This window comes from Gossypium hirsutum, chromosome A11 (assembly GCF_007990345.1).
Source record: "Gossypium hirsutum isolate 1008001.06 chromosome A11, Gossypium_hirsutum_v2.1, whole genome shotgun sequence".
NCBI lineage: Eukaryota > Viridiplantae > Streptophyta > Magnoliopsida > Malvales > Malvaceae > Gossypium > Gossypium hirsutum.
In genome coordinates, this window is record NC_053434.1 from 1696987 (window position 1) to 1720468 (window position 23482).

The following is a 23482-nucleotide window of genomic DNA, read 5'->3' on the forward strand; positions in this document are numbered from 1 at the left end:
TTACATATACAAACAATTATATTAACCCAATATGAAAGTAAATATATATATTCGTACAATTGAATCGAAATCAAAGTTTTATGTATACATGAAATACAATTTAAGTTCATATTTATAACTGCACCAACTTAAAATTTATGTATCAAATTGCACATTAAACTAAAATTTATGTACAAATTTGATATTTATCCCTATAGATTATTGTAGGGCAATTTACTTGTTTTTTCATTGTTAGTGAGCAATCATGTTTTAACTTCGTACATTCTTTTAATTGTGTTTCAACGTGGTATAGTGATTGTAAAAAAGCTTAGTAATAGTAGAGTATTATATGCCAATACCGACATATTTGTTAGTATAAAATAACTAAATAATTAAAAGTTATCATGACTATTTATTTGTATAATTCTTCGAGTTATCAATTCTTCCCTAACTTTTGGAACAATTAATTAGGTGATTTAATTAAGTGATTATAATAGTTATCCATTATTGAATAAGTTTTCAAACACAACCCCTTCTATTTTAGAAACAAATAAATAATATGGTTGATTTGAAGATTTCCTAAACTCAAGGAAAATAAGATCGGAAAACAATTAAAATAAGATAATCTACAATATATAATATAAATGGTTAAATAACTTTTTGAGGTCTAAACTTGGTAATTACTTTCATATTGGTGCCTGAATATTTTTTTGTCAAAGTTAAACTTTGAACTTGACAATTGTTACACACTAAGATCTGAATGTTTTATTATTATTATTATCAAAGTTAGTCTTTTATATTTCCTTAAAAACGTCAAAGTTTAGTTCTAATATTGGAACAATTGTTAAGTTCATGCTCTAACATGGGAATAATTGCCAAGTCCAAAGATTAAGTAGGACAAAAAAAGTTCAAGTTCTAATGTAAAAACAATTGTTTAGTTCAGTTTCAAATATGAGAATAATTGTCAAGTTTAGAGACTAAATTAAAATAAAAAAAAATTTAAGCCCCAATCTGAAAAATATTGCCAAATGAAAACCCTAAATAATAATTTAACCAGTATTAAATTTACGGATTTTACCAAAATTAATAGAAACAAATTATTAACAAAAATAATGTTCTATATGTAAATATAGAAAACAAAACCACTGCGAAGATATCGAAATCCAAGCGGAAAAGATAAAACGAATCAACAATTAAATTCATGAAACTAAAGCGTCAAACACACGTGTCGAAATCTGAATCACCTAGCAGCAAAACAGCCACGTCAGCACGCACTCCCTCCAGTTCTTCTATCTCTTTCCTCAAAGGCTCAAACCAGTCCCCCCTTCCTCTATATTCGCTTCTCATGGCGGTCAACGGATCAAATAAACACTTCACTGAATAATGATAACAACAATAATAAAGCCATATTTTTTTAAAAAATAATTTGTAGCGGTAACTCTTTTTTACTTCAATTTGCTTTGCCGGAAGCTTTGGCCGGGGATTTCTTGACGGTTATTGGTTTTGTTTTTCCGAAGTCGGTTTTGAGGCTTTAAAGGTATGAAGAGAATGGGAGGGAGTCGGAGTTACTCGGCGAATCCTAGCGATTACAAGCTTCTGGAAGAGGTTGGTTATGGCGCAAGTGCTACTGTTTATAGAGCGATCTATATTCCTTTTAACGACGTCGTAGCTATTAAGTGCTTGGATCTCGATCGCTGCAATAGTAATCTGGTTCGTTTGTTTATTTTCTTCTTTATTTAATTTAATTTTTTTTACTGTTTCTAGTCGAATAATTGACTGTAAATTGATTTAAAGATTTCGTTTGATTAGAATTTGATTGTGGATTTCACTGATTGTTTGTCGTTGAGTTGAATGGATTTCATAGATTCTTACTTTATTATTTTTTTAAATTTGGAGTTTATTAGGTTCTGAGTGATGATTCAATTGAAGCTTTTATTTCTTGTGTTGCGTATTAGTTTGTTTCTTTAGTTTTTGATAATGCTTAGTATTTGTGCCTTCTGAATTTGCTTAATGTTAAAAGCTGTTCTTTTTTTGTTCTATCTTTAATTGTTTATTAGAAAGCAAAAAAAGTCTGTTTATTGTTATTTGAACCATACCATTCGAACAGTAGTGTGTTTTTGTGTGTGGTGTCCATAACATGAACTTCACTTTGGCCTTTTTAGTTCTAGGTTGCCTTTGCTACTGTGTGTACTTAAGATAGTCTAGAAACATTCCATGGTTAATTGAAGCTGGATTTCTGCCATTGAGGAATACAGTGTCTAATGCTGGCACTACTGATCCATGGGATCTTTTGTATTCTATCTTTCTTTCTTGTTTTGATTTTTTCTCTGAAGTTAGTAGTAGGTGCATACAGAAATTAATTACTGTCCACTTGATCTACTTGGAAATGATTCTGTTCTCACTTCTCATAGAAATGTTGCTACTTGTCTCGAGAAAGGATTGAGATATTAGTGGGACTTAATTCCAAGTAGAGTAAAAGAGTTTAAAAGTTTTTACTTGCTAGTGGTAGGATTAAAATTCTGTCCTATTAAAATGTTCTCTAAACAAGGGAAACAGTGCTAATCTCTATACCTTCCTTTTCCTTTCCCTAGCTTTACTTCCTGTGTCATACTTAAGCCTTAGCTCAAGTTCATGTATCCTAAATATCTGGTATGCTTGTTTGTCTCATTACTATCTGAACAAGTTATACATTTGATAATAGTAGAATGAGTCAATAGATGCATACCACGGTTATTTTATTTTTGGTTGTTGAAGTCTGTAATAAGAGAAGTTGGCAACTTGTAGGAGCATGTGTGGTATAGTTTAGCTCTCTTGTTCTATATCTTCTACTCTTCATATTAGTGGACAGCTTCTCTTTGTACTGTAATCTCTTGCTCTTGTGTGACTGTCTTGATAGCTAATGGTCCTTTGCAGGATGACATACGCAGGGAAGCTCAAACAATGAGTTTGATTGATCACCCAAATGTTATTCGGGCATTTTGTTCCTTTGTAGTTGACCGTAACCTTTGGGTAGTCATGCCCTTCATGTCAGAGGGTTCTTGTTTGCACCTCATGAAGATAGCTTATCCTGAAGGTTTTGAGGAGCCTGCTATTGGTTCTATTCTGAAAGAAACTCTTAAGGCTTTGGATTATCTTCATCGACAAGGACATATTCATCGGGATGTTAAGGTCAGTGCACCATTTAAGTTCATATTGTTCTATTCAGATTAATTTGTTATTTTTTTTATTTGAGTTTTTTTTATTTTGAAATTATAGGCTGGGAACATACTGCTTGATAACAATGGCACTGTAAAGCTTGCTGACTTTGGTGTTTCAGCTTGCATGTTTGATTCAGGAGATAGACAGCGTTCTAGAAACACCTTTGTTGGAACCCCTTGCTGGTGAGCTATCTTTGTCGAGTCTCTATTCAACTCCACTGATGCCACTGACAGTTTTCTTTCTTTCTTTCTTTTTCATTTTTTTTTATTTTTTTATTTTATTTTAAATTTCCATGGTTTGAGATTCCAATTTATCCTTGCTTGCAGGATGGCACCAGAGGTCTTGCAGCCCGGAAGTGGATATAACTCCAAGTCAGTTTTTAATTCGTGTTTAAGATTTTAAAAAGTATTTAAGGTCTTGAAGTTTTACTTAAATGCATATTATCACATAAATGATTCAGACATATTAATGTACACAAGTATTTTCTGCTTCTAGTTAGCTAGGGCTGCTTGTGTGTTCGAAACTACGAGGTCTTATTTGAGTGATATCTATGTTTTTGCAAAACTCAAAATTTCACTTTATCCATGCATCATAGTTTATTATTAGTATCTATGCTCCTCAAGCTGCCAATTGCATGCACATTGCAATGCTTAAATATTTAAATGGTACTACAGAAGACTGGTTAATGGAAATTATTCTTGGGTTTGTTGAATTAGTCTTGGATGCATAATTTTGTAGTTTCATTAAATGGTTGCATTTTTTGCACCAGGGCTGATGTATGGTCATTTGGCATAACAGCATTGGAGTTGGCTCATGGTCATGCACCTTTTTCAAAATATCCACCAATGAAGGTATCGAATACCCATTGAAAGTATAGCAAGAATTTAGATAAATACTCCATAGTGGAGGGTTTGGTAGCATGAGCTCTTAAGGAACGCTTAAATATGTTTTACAGCTGTTCTTTCTAACAATAACAGGTTCTCCTGATGACCATACAAAATGCTCCACCAGGACTAGATTATGATCGTGATAAGAAGTTCTCTAAGGTATTGCTATTCTTTCTGGTTATTTGTCATCATGTAAATAAAAAATGGTGTTAAAGGTGTTTTTGAATTGCTTGCTTGGCATAGCAAGTTTCTAATCAAAGGACTTCCAGTTTTGTTCAGTCTTTTAAAGAAATGGTAGCAATGTGCCTGGTTAAAGATCAAACGAAGAGGCCAACTGCAGAGAAATTATTAAAGCACTCCTTTTTCAAGCATGCAAAACCTCCTGAGCTTTCTCTGAAGAAATTATTTACTGATCTGCCACCACTTTGGAATCGTGTGAAAGCCCTTCAGGTTACTGATCCCAATTCCATTTTGCTTTAATTTCCATAGTATTTGTCTAATGCTTTTTTTATACAAAATTTAACAGCTTAAAGATGCTGCACAACTTGCTCTAAAGAAAATGCCTTCAGCAGAACAAGAAGCTTTATCACAGGTTAGATATCATCGGTCATACGCCATTTTCATCTTAAATTAGATTTACCATTTTTTTTCTGATAATATATCTGTTTAACTGTTGGGTTGACCATTCGGGGACATTTGTGTTTTCTCACTGTTGAGGGTGTTATCTTTTTTTTTGCTTGTCAGAGTGAGTACCAAAGAGGAGTTAGTGCCTGGAATTTTGATATTGAGGATTTGAAAGCACAAGCATCTCTGGTAGGCAATTGTTTAGTTTTAACCTTTAATAGTAAGATTTTATGCATACATATAGTATTGAAAGCCATTTCTTTGTTAGTTACATCAATTACATGGTTTATGCTAATTTTTCACTTTAACGTGCTAAGGTGCGTGATGATGATATTCATGAGTGCAAAGATGATGAGAGCTTGAAATCAAGCCCTGGTCATAAGGTCAGCAGTTGTACTTTTTGCCCTTAGCAGTTTGTGAAGTGTATCTGGACGTGGTTAAAATACTACTTTTTCTACTGAGCAAGAAATTGTATGTCTTTTCTTATTTGCCTTTTATAGCAAACTACGTTAATTTACTCTTGGTGTTGGCTGACAGGCTGCAGCTTACTGTGAATCTAGTTTGGGAAAGCTGAATTTAGATAGGGAAGTATCTTGGGTTGAATTTGGAGGACCAAGGAGCGTTGACTCAATACAGCCTGATTGCTTGAATGAGACAGGAAAGAATTTGGATTGTGATAGAGTTGAGAAGGGTTTGAGGAAAAATGGATCAAACATTGATGTTATGGCATCGACTTCAGAAAAGGATGTTGGTTTGGCCAAGGCTAAAACAGTGAAACCCAGGCAAACCCAAAGTGGGCCACTTACACCTGGTTCTGTTCTTAATCATTCATCTTCAGATCGGGTTCGTAACTCAGAAAGGTTGGTCATGGTTCATAGTGGGTTTGCTTTTCAATTTAATTTGTCTCCTTTATGGGTCTATAAAGTGATCTCAACTTTTTCTTTTTCACCAATTAATTGCTAGCTGATGATTTTTATGCATAAACATGTTTAGAACATTTGGTTCTAATTGTTTTGACACACCGACTATAACATATGGGGAGGTGACTCAATCTACTTTTTATTTTTTAATATAGTTTCTTGTGTTATTGCTTTGGTCTTGCTATAGTTGGGAATTAAAGGATGAGAAACAAAATGATTTACTGTTGCATTGCTCACATGTGTGATTAATCTCATATCTGTTTTAACTTTAGAAAATAAGTTAAATATAATCAGAGATGTAGGAGAAAACTGTAGATGTTGAGCTAACGGCCTGCTAATATCAGGTTTGAAAATGAAAATTTACCTGCCACTGAGAAAGTTTGCCAAGTTCGTAAAGCACCAAGTTTTAGTGGTCCATTGATGCTTCCTAATCGAGCATCTGCTAACAGCTTATCAGCTCCTATTAAGTCTTCAGGAGGTAAAACACTCATGGCATTTAGAATCATTGCTTTTGTTTTTTTCACCACCACCGCCACCAGTGGCTGTTATTGCGGATATATATTGTAGAATACTTTTTTTCCTTCGACAGGGTTTAGAGAATCTTTGGATGACAAGTCAAAGGCTAATCTGGTGCAAATAAAAGGTCGATTTTCAGTAACATCAGAAAATTTAGATCTTGTAAAGGTAAGGTTCGATTTTAATACTTTTTTCTAAAAGGTCAATTTTAATGCTATTTTTGTTTGTCCGTGCAACTTTACTAACCGGATAATATTCTTTAGGATATTCCTTTAAGTTCAGTTTCACGTCGATCTTCACAAGTGAGTTATTGGTCTTCGCTTAATACCCTTGTATTAACAGTATTAATGGTCAACTTCTTACTGGTTGCTCTGTTTCTTCTTGAGTTTCAGACTTCACCTCTCAGAAAGTCTGCTAGCGTTGGTGATTGGATGTTTGAATCCAAACAAGTGGTTCGTGTACACCACCTTCTTTCAACGTCATTGGCTGTGAATTTATGTTTATTTCATTTTTTTATAATATCTACATCTTGAAGCTTAAGGATCTCTTATAGATGGAGGATCTCGGGTTAAGGTGTGTGTGCAGATTATAAGGTGTAGCACAAAATAAGAGAAAGTGCCTCACTGTCTTCCGGGGGAGGCACCTTTATTGATGCACACACCTTCATAATATAAATAAAATGATAACATGTGTTGTTATCAAATATAAATTCATCTCATCTTGTATGTGGCTTCGTCTATCTGGTAGTGGAACATGTTAACCCACTTCTTAGTCGTTTGCTTATAGTTTATCATTTTCCCTGTTTTTCAGCCTATCAGTCAATCCCCCAAGGATTTAACCAACGGTAACGTGCCCGCATCAATTCTTATGGCTCACCTTCAAAATCTTTTCCAGCAAACCTCACTTCAACAGGTAAAGACTTAAGCTCGGGACAATCACATTGCTGATAGAATGTTTGCCTTATAATTATTCATATTCTCACTGGAAACTCTTTTTGGAATGCTAGGATCTCATCGTGAATTTGTTGAATACCTTGCAGTCTGCCGAGGCTGTAGATGGTCAGTGAAAGATTCTTCTTTCCATCATGCACGTTTAGGTTAGTAAAAACACTGCTTATCAGTATAGTAATCCATTTCTTTTTCTGTTTTACTAGCCTCACAAAACGGAAAGTTGCCTCCTCTACCTCGTTCGGAGAGCAATGGAAATGTAAGAACCTTTTATCCTTGTTTATGATGAATAATATCTAGTATGTTATTCTTTCTTCTCCTATCAAACCTTCTTTGTCAATAGGTTGAAACCCCAGCTTCTGAGAGGGAGCGTTTACTGCTAGGCAAGATCACGGAACTACAATCTAGGTTGGTTTTCCGAATCCAATCAAGTAGTTCTACATTTCCATCCCACCTACGAATACAACTTTATTCTGATACGCTTGTCTGTAAACTTTTTGCAGAATGATGAATCTGACTGATGAGTTAACTGCTGAAAAGTTGAAACATGATCAAGTGAGTTTCTTTACACGCTTTTTCATAATTAAATTTAAAGTATTTGGGAGGTCCCTGTAGTATAAATGAATCAATTTAGTCCCTATACTATTAAAAAGAATTAAATAAGTCCTAATTGAAACAAAGTTAATATTTACTGTATAAAAAATGTCTTGAATTTTTTTTTTCAATTCCAAACAAAAGGTTTCATTTATAGAATCATAAAAACTTTAAAAATGTTAATCTATTAAATAGTAGATGATATTTTTTTTAACAGTAAATGTTAACTTTATTCCAGCTTGGTCTTATTTGATTTTTTTTTTTTAATAATACAGAGGCTAAATTGATCTATGTAATAGTAGAGTGACTAATTTGATCAAGTCCCTATAATAGAGTGATTGCTCCGGTACATTAACCATTAAATTTGCAAGCTTTATGTTCCTCCATTTCATGGTTGTCTAGTACTATTCTTTGTATATAACCTACCGAGAAACTTTCCAATTATATGTGAAACTTAGAAAAGATGGAACATGCCGTTTGTCAGACACGTATTCGTATTCAATACTGCACCCAACTACCCAAGTTTGAGTAACATATTCCGCAACCCTTCTTTTACCCCAACTACAGCTTTTGTACTGAAAAAGAAACACCCATAACCTTGGCACTGATAATTTGATTTCATTATTATGATGCAGCTGCAACAACAATTAAGGTTCGTGTCTGGCGTGGAAGAGAACGGGATTCGAAGGGAAGTGGATGCGTGAAAGCTGTAAAAAACTCGACTACCGGTAAAGTGAACTTTCTGATTCTATAATCGTTACAAAAGATGTAAATCATGCAGTTCAGATTATAACTGCGTTTCCACCATTCTTTTTGCCTAATGCCCTTATCAGATACATGATATGGTGAAATTCTTTAGGGCCCTGATTGATATCGTCTGATACAGTAGGGAAGCAAGCATTCTTAATTACTTATATATACATACATATATGTAGACAATGATGAATAAGAAAATATTGTGCAATAGGTCTTTTTTTTTTTTTTTTTTTACTATATAGGATCTTTGGTAATTGATACATATTGGTTATGAATTTTGTTTCTTTGGAGAAAAATAAGTTGTGCAGTCTTTTATAATATATATATGGTAGGTGTTGGTTTTTTTTTTAACGTATATGTGAGTAGTTTTTTTAAGAAAAAAAACTTTGCTAAAAAACATGAAACAATAAAATTGATGATTTTAGGTTTATTAATTAATATTTTTAAAAATTATATTGCTTTTGAAATAATGGTCTCACTTGAATTGATCTTTCCCTTAAGTTATTATACTTTAAAGCTTTTTAAGGTTAATTTCCGATGTTTTATCTAAAGAAAATATTAGCCCATTACAACTAATTATGGAAATGGCATTAGTATAGAGCTTGTATTAAAGCATGATTAGCATCTTAAGGACTAGGGGTGAGCATCATTATGTCTATAGGCTTCGTACACGGTTTTAAATTGTGATAAATTAATAATTCAATTATTAATATAATTGGACACCTCAGGAATGGGAAACGAAAAAGCATAAAGGAAAAAGAAAAACTAGAAGTAAGATAAAGAATTATTTGAATAATAAATAGTCGGTCCAATCCAACAACTTTCTTCAATTTACTTGTCTTCTAAGCCACTTAACGATGATATATTTGACTTTATCTCTAGAATTAGCAGACTTTAATGTTTAATAATAAATTATTATTTTTATATAAAAAAAGTTACTATATGTTTGAATTTAATATTTGAATGTTAGTAACCATTTTATTATGTTTTGCTTCTTCTTCTTTTTTATGAGACAAGATAATGTATTTGGAAAATGAAATGCTAATTTTATCTCATTAATAATAAAAAAATGTAATTATAAATTTCAATTCTTTAACTTAATATTCAATAAAATAAATTTTGAGTTAATAATAAATTATAAATTTGATTAATCCGATTCGATGGTTACCGGAACTGATGAATTCAGCATCACTAATTATGTTGTCTCTCGTTATTTTGGGATACAAAGGACCTGTCTTTGTAACATAACATTGATTTGTCTAAAAATCTTCAACCAGAATCTTCCTCGTGAAATGACAAAAATATTAAAACTAGTAAATCTACTTTGATTTTTTTACATAATTTTTTTTATATATGGTTAATGTTCAACTTTTATGTTTAATTTATACACAAAAATATATAAATTTAAATTATGAATTAATTATACAATAAAATCATACATATATATCAATCACTCGGTATTTCTGAATAAGATTATTTTTATTTATTTATTTATTTTTAAATAATTTTTTATAAGTTTTGATCATTTTTTTACGCAATGTTTAAAACTAGGCATAATGTGTTTCAGCTTATTCAAACTCATGTCCTCTTATGTTAGTAACAATATTCATACCAATCGAACTAAGATTCAATTAATCATAATATTTAAAAGTACATGTGCTTACATAATGGGATTAATCAACAAGTAGATTAAGAGTTAATTTTAAAAAAGAAGTTATTAATTAGTTTGTTAATAAAAGTAAGCTAATTCTACACAGAATTAAACTTTTTTTCCTATGTTTAGGAAGTTCATCAATTTGAAGATGGGGTCACGACCAATTAGCCATCGCTGGGAAAGGAAATATTGGAAAAAAAAATTCAAAACAAAAATCAAAACAGTTGGCACGTAAAGAAAAATAAATGTATGAGAATTTATGTTAAAATATCAATAATCAGAATTTTTAAAATTATAAAATGTCTAATTTTATAAAATATAAATAATTCTTCAAAAACAGTCTTCAAAAAATAAAATATAAATAGAATACATAAATACCAAATAAACATACAAATTGAACGCTTCGATTAATGGCAATTAGCTGGTCAACTTAAAAGGAAAACGACGCATCCAAATGGCGTTATTTTCTAGGCGAGGAGGCGTTATAATGCCAATGACTTAGTTTGACAATTTAAAAAAAAAAACACTTCTTCTCTTTGATTTTAATATTTAAATTCATATTTATATTTTTTTAGATTAATATCGATTTTGGGTTTTTCCTATATTTGAGTTCATTTTTATAATTTTTATTGAAATTAAATGACGTGGACTATAAATTCATACATACACCACACATATCGTGCCATTAGTTAATGTACCTACAAAGTATAACAACTTGATTAATCTACATCGTCTAATTTTAATAGAGTTGAAAAATTGGATTATAATACATGAAAAAATAAAATTTGAGTACCAATTAGAACTAAAAGAAATAAATATTGAAGGGTTAAATTATTTTTTGGGGTCTGAATTTAAGAGTTACTCTTATATTAAAGTTTAATTTTTTTTCAAGTTAACCTTGAACTTAATAATTATCCTCACATTGAAATTTAATTTTTTTTGTTTAAATTAATCCTTCAACTTAATAATTATTTTTGGATCTGAACTAAGTCACAGTTCTTACGTTATGTCATGAATTTTAGTAATAATCTTTAAACTTGAGAATTAATTTCATATCAATGGTTAAATTCAAGAACGAATTTAAATAAAAAATTCAAGCGGAACATAAAAGTTTAATTCAATTTTGAAACCAACCTTAAATAAAAACAAATATATTTACCTTTCTTTTAAATCAATGAAAGCAAGCTGTTTGGACGAAAATGAAAATAAAAGAAGACAAGAACAGTTAAACTAAAGTCGTGGGTGGAATAGAGACAAGACAAAAGGAGAATGTAAGAGATACGAAAGTGCCCAACAAACAAACAAAACAATTTTACCTTTTAGCTTAGCAGTAGTTAAATTATGGAGAAATTGCATTTAAAGTCACTAAACTATTAATAAATTTATATTTTAATCATTTAACTTCAAAAAATTATAAAATAGTTATTAAACTATTCAAACATTTTCTTTCAACTTACTAAGCTATTAAAATTACTGTTGTATTTCTCCATTGCATTGCCTTAAATCACGTATCTGTGAACTAAAATCGAAATGATTTTCTTTTCCAATTTTTGACACTACGCATCAGATAGACTTAGATTTAAAGTATACTCTTCTACTCATTGATGATACTACCGATTGTTGAATCATTACTTGATCTCGCTAATTGAACTATTTAAAAATTAATTTAATATACAGAAATATTTTTTAAAATAACTTAATTATCATTTTATAATTTTTCGAAATTGAGGTTATTAGTTTAATTACTCGCATGCAGTTTACCTTTAAATTATTCGATTTCAACCCACAGAAATCATAACTATTATATAAAGAGAAAGAAAAAAAAGAAAGGCAGACATTGACAGATACAGATTCAGAGAAACCAACCACCGTCTATCTATCAAAGCTTTAGGACTTCGCATCTTCTTCTCCTTCGCGTTAACGCCAATTTCGAGGCATATTAATTATATAGTGTGTATTATATATACACACTTCTGTACTTTTAGAATTGGAAGTTTTTTTTTCTTCTAGGAGACGCAAAGAAAACAGGGAGGTGAAAAATCCGTGGAATTCTGGGTTTGTCCAACATTTCGTGGTGACCCAGGTGAGTAAATCACTAAATATATATATATATATATATAAATATAGGGCTTCCCGATATCTGTTTGTTGTTTTGTTTCATGGTCATGTAATAGTTTCATTTTAGAATGTTTTTAAAGTCTTCATCTTTTGTCTTCATAGTGTTTGAAAATTTGCCGCAAAGATCTGTCCCTTTATTATTCTTCTTAGAAGTTTGTTAATTGGTTTTGCATGATTTAAAATTTTTTTCTGAAAATTTGTGTAACTAATGTTTCAGGATTTCATGGATTGAAAGAATAACCAAAAAAACTAATTATGGGAAATTATTTTGAAGAAGAGGAAGATGATGATCAATTCTTTGATAGCCGTTCAGTTTATTCCGATGAATGTTGTTCTAGTCCTGATTTTGGCCAAGTCAACGGTTTTTCAGACAATTTTGATCAGTACAAGTTCTGGTCTGTGTTCCCAGAAAGTGTTAATAAGCGTCGCCATAGATTCTGGACATGGATGGGTCTAAGTATTTTTCGGAGTTCATTGACCGGCGAGGAACCTGGTGGTCCATGTAGGGATGCACTCGAAGTCTCACAAGACAGTGAGGTGGCGTTGAGTACATTAGCTCTTAAAGATGGTGTTTTATCGAACCAGTCCAATGATGGTCAAGAACCAGTTGAAATGTTTTCAATGCCAAATCATTTTACACATCAAGATAAGAATTTGGATGATCAAATGGAATTAGTTGTGATAGAGAAGAGTTGTTCAAGTAAATCTGTTAGTTCTCTAGAGTTCAAGACGTCCCCTATGCCATCATCTCCTCAGCTCAATCTGCACTTGCGTGGAAAGCTCAAGAGAAGGCCACAAATTGATCCACAAATGAAGGTAAAAAAGAGTTGGTTTAGTAAATTAGGTGCCATTGCCCATGTTGTTGATAGACATGTTGAAGTTGGATCGAAGCAGAGTGATTATGATTCCGTATTAGGGGACAGGACGAAAAGAGTTCAAGTTCATCCAAGTAACAAGCATTCCAAGGAGTTGTCTTCCCTTTATTGTGGGCAAGAATTTTTAGCACACGAAGGGTCCATCTCAACGATGAAGTTCAGTCTCGACGGGAAGTTTCTAGCAACTGCAGGTGAAGATTGTATCGTTCGTATATGGAAGATCATTGAGGACGAGAATTTAGATGGATTCAACATACAAAACCTTGATTCTTCGTGTCTCTACTTTAGAATGAATCATCTTTCCCAACTGACGCCTCTCAATATGGATAAACACCATATTGATAAAATTAAGAAGTTGGGGAGATTATCGGATTCAACTTGTGTCATTTTCCCACCCAAGGTCTTCCGAATTTTCGAGAAGCCGGTGCACGAATTTCAGGGACACAGTGGCGAAATATTGGCTCTTTCGTGGTCTAAGAAAGGGGTAAAGTTCCTAGATTTTTCATATTACCTGTTAGATTCCGATAATAGGTGTTTTTATTCTTGACAAATCATATGCTCTTTGTTGTAGTTTCTGTTGTCATCCTCTGTCGATAAAACCGTTCGTCTATGGCAAGTCGGATCCGATCGATGCTTGAGGGTTTTTTCTCATAACAATTATGGTATGACATTTTTATTACATGTCTTGTTTGGCAAACTCATTTATCTTCTTCCGGGTTGCATGACATTAATGTATGTGTTACTGTTATTGTCTACGTAGTGACTTCTGTTGCCTTCAACCCTATGGACGATAATTATTTCATAAGCGGTTCGATTGATGGAAAAGTTCGTATTTGGGAAGTTCTTCATTGTCGAGTTATTGATTATACTGATGTAAGGGATATAGTCACTGCTGTATGTTATCGTCCTGACGGAAAGGTTAGTCGTAAATCTTGTGTTGTCCCCGGAAATCTAATGAATTTTTGTTACTAAACCTCTTTGTTTGATTATTGTAGGGAGGAATTGTTGGCTCGATGACTGGAAACTGCCGTTTTTATGATATCATAGGTATGGTCGTTTCTAAATTTGCAAGACAGCTCTGGACCATTAGCCCTTTTTTTGCTGGTATTTTCGGGTTGAATCTCTGAATCGTGCGTATTGTTTGTCAGGTAATAGACTTCAAATCGATGTGCCGATATACTTACAAAGCAAAAAGAAGTTACCTGGAAAAAAGATAACTGGATTTGAGGTGGTTACATCTAATCCTTATTAACTCTTTTTTTTGTTTCTTCTTTATTACATCTTGTTACAAGTGACCTCGTGTTTTGTTGTTCAAATTTTAGTTCTCTCCTTGTGATCCAAGCAAAGTGATCATTACTTCAGCGGATTCACTTGTCCGTGTCTTGTCTGGAAGAGATATTGTATACAAACTAAAAGGTGAGTGTTTGACTCTACCGTTCCTCTAATTATCGTTCCATGAATGTCTGCCGTTCTGATCTTGGCATTTCCATGATTTAAGCTTATTTCATATCTTTCAGCACCTGGATTTCGGATTGCAACGAGTCAGATTTCTGCAACTTTTAGCCAAGACGGGAAACAAATCATCTCGGCCAGCGAGGATTCTAATGTCTACATATGGAATTACACTAACCCAGAGAAGAACTGTTCGAAAGCGAAGAACATTTCGTCTCGCGAGAGTTTCTTCTCCCACAATGTGTCGATTGCTATACCTTGGTGTGGCATCAAAACCGATCCCGGAATGCTCATGTCTTCTGAATCAAATGACAATATGCAGGAAAACAGCCTTACAAACGGGAAAAAACAACTAAATCCCAAGGTGGAGCTAGAACAACTCGCTCCCCATGCTTCCCCTAATGGTTTCTCTCTAAAACGTGTTCTGATGGAGTCTTTGACAAGGGGGTCTGCAACTTGGCCTGAAGAGACACTTCTCAACACGAGTCCGGCCGCAATTGCCTCCGACTTGTGGAAATTCGAGTTAAAAGTTCTGAAGAGTGCATATCAAAGTATGTTAAGTTCTCACAAATGGGGTCTTGTGATTGTCACTGCAAGCTTTGATGGACGCATTCGAACCTACCTCAATTACGGGTTACCGATTCGAGTATAAGAACCTCTCCATCCCTTACAGCAACACAACACATACGAATATAGGTATAACGGTGCGGTCTGGTGTTAAACACATTCATGTCTTCGAACACTCATTTTTGAATTCGAGTAAACATATAATAGGTTAAAATGGGTCTTCAACTGCATGTAGGCTTTGAGCCCTTGACCCGTAATAGATTTTTGTTTATGGATCACACCATATAGATGTCAATTTATATACTGATTCTTTGATTTGTTTCGTCAGCTCCAAATTATATGTTAATGGAGGTCCTATTTTGTATGTATATAAATTATAATTAGTTTTGTTTTTGGAGAGTTTAGCAGATTTTCAAAGATCTTTGAGGTCAGACAGTGCAACCATTAATAATTTCAAGTTTAAAACGGCTGCAAGTTATTGTCTTTTTTGGATTAAATAACTTTTTTCATGTTCAAATTAGTCCTTGAATGTTTTAACTTTTCAAGTTCAAGCCTCAATATAGGCCAAATTCAGGTACTAACTTTGGCAAAAAAATATTCAAGCTCTAATGTGGAAATAATTACCTAATTTAGGTTTCAATATAAGAATAATTACTAGATTTAGAGACTTAAACTAAAAGAAAGTTCAAGTCTCGATATAAGAATTATTACTAAGTTCAAGTCTTAAATAATGATTTAATATTTTTTTTTTCACAAACTAGTAGAAAACTAGGAATGGACTCTAGAGTCTTTCAATTCTTTAGGATGAACATTGCTCAAGCCATGCGCTTAATTGTTAAGCCAGGTTATCAGTCCACATCAACCCATAAAGATAAGGTTTTTGTCTATTTTGACTCAAAGTAGAGGTGAAGTAAAAAAATATATATTGGAAAGGAGAAATTAAGTTATATAATTTTACGATAATAAAAATATAATTTTATTATTTTAAAATTTTATCATTTTATTAATTTATATTTTTATAATTTTTAAAGGACAAAATTAAATTTTTATTGTTTTTAAAGGACTAAAATATAAATTTATTAATATTAATTTAAAATTTTATAAATTATAAACAAACCCATTTTAATGGAATCAAAACCCTATCAACCCCTAACTTCGTCACTTACTCAAAAGTGTTAATTCACAGCAACAGTCTCTAGTTTAATCTGTTAAAATTCTCTCTATATACATGATTGCTCTGTGAATTTACCTTACCTTAGATATATGTTTCTGTTCTAGCCCAAAAAAGAAGACATATGTTTCTCTCCCATCATTTAAGCCCATAGAGCATGTTAGTTGGTCCGAAGATACTCCATTAAGGTTCAACAATCACATGATTCTTATCCACATATTTACCATGGATAATAATTTTAAAATTTGAATATTTAATATTTAAATCCAAAAAAAATTAAATATCCATCTATATATTGGAATATGCAATTTAAATTAACTTTTTATCCCATACAATACACGAGTTTAATTGTTGTATTAATTAAATTATGTTTTTTATTTCTTAAAATTATTCAAAAAGTTTTATATTAAAAACATGATAATTGATATCAGACTAAATTTAAATAAATAATATTTTTAAATTATTTTTGAAATACAAAATTTATAATAGTAGATTTTCTGAAATATTATTTTTATATATTCGTTAAAATTACTTGAGATTGTTTTTTATATTTACTAAACTAGTCTTAATTTTCTTCGAATCAGTTTAAGTGGATAAATAAACCCCATTTAATAAGTTAACTCCATGAGATGTTCTGTGCTCATTCGTCACGAACTTTGATCCACTGTGGTTATATTTTGCTATTCCACCATTCATGATTTTATTTCAAGAAGTGATAAATATCAAATTTATATATGAACTTTGGTCCAATATGTAATTTAATACATGAATTTTGATTTAGTACAATTATATACATGAAATTTAAATTGTGGTTCATATATATACATAAAACTTTGATTTTGATTCAATTGTATATATTTAAAGAAATAAATACATACTTTTATTTTCATATCGAATTAACATAATTATTTGTGTATATAATATATTTACATAAAATTGTACTAATTAAATAATATTAGTAGTGATTTGTGAAAATTAAATAAAAATTAATATATAAAATTATAAAAAATTAAAATTTATGTATAATATTACATACTGAACCAAAGTTGATATATAATTTTGATATTTACCAGTTTCAGTATTTGACTCATCAATGTTAATGGACGACATTTGTGGGTTTGGGCTGGCCCAAAACGAGTCAACAATCGTGCGTTTTGAGTTCAATTGCCGATCTACTGGTCAATAGTCGTCTTATTTATATAACCAAAATAAACGGCCAGGATATCCCCAACACAAGATCTAATTTGATTGGCTCAAACAATGCAAATAGGAAATATTATTGGTCCACGCCAGCACCTATGACATGTTCTCTCATTTGTAGCCCCCATCTGAAAGCAACGTTAGATTCGGACACTCCAAATATAAAAAATGGCTCCAACCACGTCTCACTGTAAAAGGAAAGGAGTATCGGTCCTCAAAGTTCATTTTAACGATTCAGCGATTTATAGTGGAAATAGCTCCAAGAGACTTCTTCGAAGAGAGATACAGTAGTCTAGGACTCGCGATGGCTGGCTCGTGGAGAGCACGCGGCTCTTTGGTGGTTCTAGCGATAGTTCTGTTCGGTGAGTGCTCTGCTGTTCTTGCTTTTTTTTTTTTGCTAGATCCGCTTGTTTCCATGTGATTTCATGATCTATGAATCGTTTTTTTTATGTTGGAGAGGAAATGAAGTATATCTAATTCTGTTTTTGATGATTTTACTGCGCTTAAATTGCTGCATGTTTGGATCTGATTCATGTTCTACAGTTCTGGTGATTCATTAGATCGTGAATGAGAGTTATATCCATCTCATATCGTTTGATTTTTCTGCATTGATTTTTCGAGTACTAGTAAGCTCTGGATTTATAGAATGAATGACTAGCTAATTCGTTTGATTAAAGCTTTTATCTAAAATGACCCTAGAACTAATTAATACAAAAATCTTGTGTTTCACTCTATTTCGTTTTTCATTTGCGATGCAGTATCTTAACTTCGAATTGTTAATTTTTTGCACATGAATGTTCTTGAAAGTTCGTTGGAGTTCCGTTTTATCTCTATGTGCAACTTATATTATTTCTTATGATTATGTCTTTTTTATAAGAATCGTTTAATTATTATCGTTGACAAATCGCTACGTGGAGTAATCATTTTATAAAATTATACCAAAAGTAGATTTGTTGGTTAAGAAATGAGATCTTCTTCCAGTTGGATGCACATATGTAAAAAAAAAAAAAGCTGCAAATAGTATCTTTTTTGCCTTGGAAGACATTTTTTTCTGTGATTTGATTTCCTTTTTTTTTTCCAGTACATGTGTATTAATTTCTGATTCAATAGATAATTTACTTTTAATTATGTGGGTGAACATCATAATTGCAGTTGAAATTGAGGTAAATAGTTATCCTAAGGGCCTTTATTGGTATCAAGTAATAACATTGTGTGAGCTTTTAAATCAGGATGTCTCTTTGCAATCTCAATTGCAAAGGAGGAAGCCACGAAATTGGGGACAGTAATTGGGATTGATCTTGGCACAACTTATTCTTGTGTTGGTGTTTACAAGAATGGTCATGTTGAAATCATAGCCAATGACCAAGGTAACCGTATTACACCATCTTGGGTGGCTTTCACCGACAGTGAGAGGCTGATTGGTGAGGCCGCAAAGAACCAGGCAGCTGTTAACGCAGAGAGAACCATCTTTGATGTCAAAAGACTCATCGGCAGAAAGTACTTTACATTTACATTCTTCTTACGTTCCTTGAGTTAGGCTTTAGGGTTAGATTGGGCTTTAATGCTAATTTTGCTTATTTTTTCTATGCAGGTTTGATGATAAGGAGGTCCAGAAGGACATGAAACTTGTTCCGTATAAGATTGTGAACAAGGATGGAAAGCCTTATATTCAAGTAAAGATTAAGGATGGAGAGACCAAGGTCTTCAGTCCTGAGGAGATCAGTGCTATGGTTCTGACTAAGATGAAGGAAACAGCTGAAGCTTTCCTCGGGAAGAAAATCAAGGATGCAGTGGTCACTGTTCCTGGTTAGTGCTTTATAAGAAACAGAGTTCTCAGTTGGAAAAATATTCTGTTGTCTGATGCTTTATGATGCTCAAATGATCTCTCTGTTCGATTTGCAGCGTACTTCAATGATGCCCAGAGACAAGCCACCAAGGATGCTGGCGTTATTGCTGGGCTCAATGTGGCCAGAATTATCAATGAACCAACTGCAGCTGCCATTGCCTATGGTTTGGACAAGAAGGGTGGTGAGAAAAACATTCTTGTCTTTGACCTTGGTGGTGGAACATTTGATGTCAGTATCTTGACAATTGACAATGGTGTATTCGAGGTTCTTTCCACAAATGGAGACACTCATTTGGGAGGTAAGCATCATTCTTAGTTTTGCTTTTAGGTTTTTGAGAAAATGTTTTATGCTATGGATTTTGCTTATGGTAATTTTTCTTGCAGGTGAGGATTTTGACCATAGGGTTATGGACTACTTCATTAAACTGATTAAGAAAAAGCATGGAAAGGACATCAGCAAGGATAACAAGGCTCTTGGGAAGCTTAGGAGGGAAGCTGAGCGTGCCAAGAGAGCTCTCAGCAGCCAGCACCAGGTCCGAGTAGAGATTGAATCACTTTTTGATGGTATTGATTTCTCTGAGCCACTGACCAGGGCTCGCTTTGAGGAGTTGAACAATGATCTGTTCAGAAAGACCATGGGACCTGTGAAGAAAGCAATGGAAGATGCTGGTTTGGAGAAGCGCCAAATCGATGAGATTGTTCTAGTAGGTGGAAGCACTAGAATTCCCAAGGTTCAACAGCTCCTCAAGGACTATTTTGATGGAAAGGAGCCCAACAAGGGTGTTAACCCGGATGAAGCAGTTGCTTATGGTGCTGCAGTACAAGGAGGCATCTTGAGTGGAGAGGGTGGTGATGAAACCAAAGGTACGTTTTCATCTCCTGCAACTTTCTCTATCACAACTACACGAGACTATAGCTGATGTAAATTGTTCTAACTGAATCTATGTACAGATATTCTTCTTCTTGATGTGGCTCCTCTTACCCTCGGTATCGAGACTGTTGGTGGGGTAATGACCAAGTTGATTCCCAGGAACACCGTTATCCCAACCAAGAAGTCGCAAGTTTTCACCACTTATCAGGATCAGCAAACCACTGTCTCCATTCAGGTACATTTTACTGGTTCATAATTGAAACTTAGAAATGCCTGTCTGCCATTAGAAGGCATGAGACTTGGATTTCTTTTCTAATGCTAAGAATCGGGATATTTTGAACCTATATTGGGATATTTTGAACCTATATAACGAAGGATCGTATCTGAATACCTACTTCCCAATATGTATCGGATATGATTGTCATATACAAATACCTAAAAAAGCGAAGAGTATGAAACATAATTTGAACCTTATTTGAATATTTGTGGTTTGATATCAGGTCTTTGAAGGTGAAAGGAGTATGACAAAGGATTGTAGGTTGCTTGGGAAGTTTGATCTTACCGGAATTCCTCCAGCTCCAAGGTTTGCTCCTCTTTTCCATCAACTCACTTTCATGTTTTCTTCAGATCTTCGCCTGAATTTTCTGACTCATATTGTTTGATCTCTCAATTCTCAGGGGAACACCTCAAATCGAAGTTACATTTGAGGTCGATGCAAACGGTATCTTAAATGTCAAGGCTGAAGACAAAGGCACAGGTAAATCAGAGAAAATCACAATCACCAACGACAAGGGTCGTTTGAGCCAGGAGGAGATCGAGAGAATGGTTCGTGAGGCCGAAGAATTCGCAGAGGAGGACAAGAAGGTTAAGGAAAAGATCGATGCTCGCAACAGCCTCGAGACTTACGTTTACAACATGAAAAACCAGATTAATGACAAGGATAAGCTTGCTGACAAGCTCGAATCCGATGAGAAGGAGAAAGTTGAAACGGCTGTGAAAGAAGCCCTCGAGTGGCTGGATGACAACCAGAATGCCGAAAAGGAAGACTTTGAGGAGAAACTCAAAGAAGTTGAGGCTGTTTGCAATCCTATCATCACGGCTGTATATCAAAGATCTGGTGGAGGGCCCGGCAGTGCTGCATCAAATGAAGAAGAGGATGATTCACATGATGAACTCTAAAACAAACATCTTCGATGGCTGCTGCCACGGAAAAAAGATTGATACTGTTAAGTGTTTAGTGAAATGAGATAATACTGTACTAATTTTGGTAGAATTTTAAATGGGAGAAAAAAAAAAACTTTCACCATCATTCGCTTTTTTTATTTGGGGGCGAATATATTCATTTTGAAGTATCTTTTGTTGTCATTAGAAACACACTTCGATTCACGCATCCAATCAATCATTACTTTTGTTTTCAAACTTGTATGAAAATTCAATAAAAAGTTGCAAATTCCATCGATGCAGTTGTTGGACACTTTGAATTCTTCAAGGAGGTCATGCAGATGTTATGCGCTTTAACTGCGCTTTAACTGCTAAGCCAAGGTGTTATGATACACACTAACGTATAAGATATGATTCCTTTCAAATAAGGTTTTGGACACTTTGAATTCAATAATCCACATTGTCTTAACAAAAATGTTCTAATACTCTTTTCAATTAAGTTAATACTTAATCTGTATGCTCACAAATTAATTAAAAAGGTGTAGTGAAACTCACAAATACTTATTTTTCAAGATCAATTTTAGCAGCTCAAAACAGGTTTTAATATTAAATGTTATGGTTGAAGTATTGTCTATTTTGGTCCATTGAATTTTAAGATTTTGTCCAAAAAGCATGTTCATAAATTGAAGATGGAACCAACACTTAAATTTTAAGATCAACTCTAATATACAATATTGGTTAAATATCACTTTTGGTCCCTCTACTTTAACACATTTCAATCTCTTTTCTTTTCCTTCTTTGTATTTTATAAAAAATTGATCAAATATCATTTTTTTCCTCTACTGGAACTAAAATTAAGATTTAATTGTTATATTTGAATTTTTACAATAATTTGATCCTATTTTGATGTGAAATTTTTTTAAACATAAAATAATTCTAACAAAAAAATTATTTTAGCATCATGGGTTAGAATAAGTCTCTTTATAAAAAATCCACATTAGCTACCAAAATTATTAACCATGCTAATTATTTTGACTAACTAATAACATGATTTCCCCCCTTTTTAGTCCTTACAAGATAATGGTGAAATTACAATTTTGATTTCTCTATTATGTTCACATTTGGTATTTAATCTTTATATTTTAATTTTACATAATTTTGTTCTTTACTTTTACAATGCCACTAATTAGTCCAAATAATTTACATACTTATACATGATAATTATTTTTATTATTTTACTATCATATCCATTGTAGTTGGAAGATTAAGGGTGATTTCTTTCAACTATGTATAGACGTTTTGGAAAAAGAAAAAAAGACTACAAACGTGGCAAAGTGGTATGACATCATATTTTTCTATGGATCGGTTAAGTTTCAAATTTGGTCTCTATACTATGCCCACATTTAAGATTTAATTTTTATATTTTAAACTTGCATTGTTTGTCAAATGTTAATTTTTCCATCCATTTTGGGGTGATTTGACAAACTTATAAATTCAAGGACTAAAAGAGATAAAAAATTAAATGAAGAGCTAAAATAAATTTTTTTATAAAGTTATTGTAAATCGATATTTAAATTTTAATGTTGATTATGGTTATTCAAATACTTTCATGCGAAAACACCACATAACTACATGTAAAATAAATTATATACGAATGCTTTAAACACTATTATAACACAAACTTATACTACGAGCACGATACAACTACTACACCAGTTACTAAATTTATTACCTGTTTTAGTAACCCCAATAAAAAAAAAACCCCTCTTAATTAATATATTCTACTATAGCCGGTAATTTTAGCTACATAGAGCAGCAAACCGCTAACTTTTATCTCATTACCCTCCATTTCAATTATTTCTATGTTTCCAATTGCTCTATATTATTGAACCAACTAGATTTCTCTTAAACTTTATTTGTTGACTTTTATTATAATAAAAAGGAAAAAAAAAGTTTTATTGTAATATCTCTATCCTTGATCCGATGGTATAGACTCAATATAAATGTAATACCCCATACCCGTACCTGAGACCGGGATAGGATTCGAGGCATTACCGAAATTTTCAGAATAATTTCAATTAATTTATATTATTTAGTATTCATTTTCATGTTTCATGTAACATCCTTTTCATATATTCAATTCAAA

The 23482-nt window shown here is 32.6% G+C and overlaps 3 protein-coding genes across 6 annotated transcripts; all 3 read left to right on the forward strand.

Annotated features, from left to right (window-relative positions):
* The first annotated feature begins 1275 nt into the window (after positions 1-1275).
* LOC107924560 (serine/threonine-protein kinase hippo) lies at positions 1276-8772 on the forward strand. 3 transcript variants are annotated; one of them, XM_016855068.2, is made up of 22 exons: positions 1279-1689; positions 2893-3147; positions 3235-3359; positions 3504-3548; positions 3947-4028; positions 4155-4223; positions 4344-4514; positions 4591-4656; positions 4809-4877; positions 5006-5071; positions 5226-5548; positions 5953-6086; positions 6198-6292; positions 6388-6426; positions 6517-6576; positions 6935-7036; positions 7131-7182; positions 7278-7330; positions 7415-7479; positions 7575-7626; positions 8301-8393; positions 8499-8772. In XM_016855068.2, the coding sequence occupies exons 1-21, from the start codon at positions 1519-1521 to the stop codon at positions 8367-8369; spliced, it is 2163 nt and encodes a 720-aa protein (XP_016710557.1). In that variant the 5' UTR covers positions 1279-1518; the 3' UTR covers positions 8370-8393; positions 8499-8772. The 3 variants fall into 3 exon arrangements, with proteins under 3 accessions (XP_016710558.1, XP_016710557.1, XP_016710556.1); XM_016855069.2 differs by having other exon boundaries at positions 1276-1689; positions 7164-7182; positions 8301-8772; XM_016855067.2 differs by having other exon boundaries at positions 8301-8772.
* Positions 8773-11874: 3102 nt separating this feature from the next.
* LOC107924375 (WD repeat-containing protein 44) lies at positions 11875-15455 on the forward strand. 2 transcript variants are annotated; one of them, XM_016854791.2, is made up of 8 exons: positions 11875-12158; positions 12411-13552; positions 13640-13730; positions 13829-13986; positions 14064-14115; positions 14217-14296; positions 14391-14484; positions 14567-15455. In XM_016854791.2, exons 2-8 carry the CDS (start codon positions 12449-12451, stop codon positions 14629-14631), a joined length of 1644 nt encoding a protein of 547 aa, XP_016710280.1. In that variant the 5' UTR covers positions 11875-12158; positions 12411-12448; the 3' UTR covers positions 14632-15455. The 2 variants fall into 2 exon arrangements, with proteins under 2 accessions (XP_016710280.1, XP_016710279.1); XM_016854790.2 differs by having other exon boundaries at positions 14586-15455.
* Positions 15456-17605: 2150 nt separating this feature from the next.
* On the forward strand, positions 17606-21484 carry LOC107924068 (luminal-binding protein 5). The gene is made up of 8 exons (XM_016854338.2): positions 17606-17820; positions 18688-18955; positions 19050-19264; positions 19361-19603; positions 19689-20168; positions 20256-20410; positions 20676-20758; positions 20853-21484. Exons 1-8 carry the CDS (start codon positions 17763-17765, stop codon positions 21352-21354), a joined length of 2004 nt encoding a protein of 667 aa, XP_016709827.1. The 5' UTR covers positions 17606-17762; the 3' UTR covers positions 21355-21484.
* The last annotated feature ends 1998 nt before the right edge of the window (positions 21485-23482 follow it).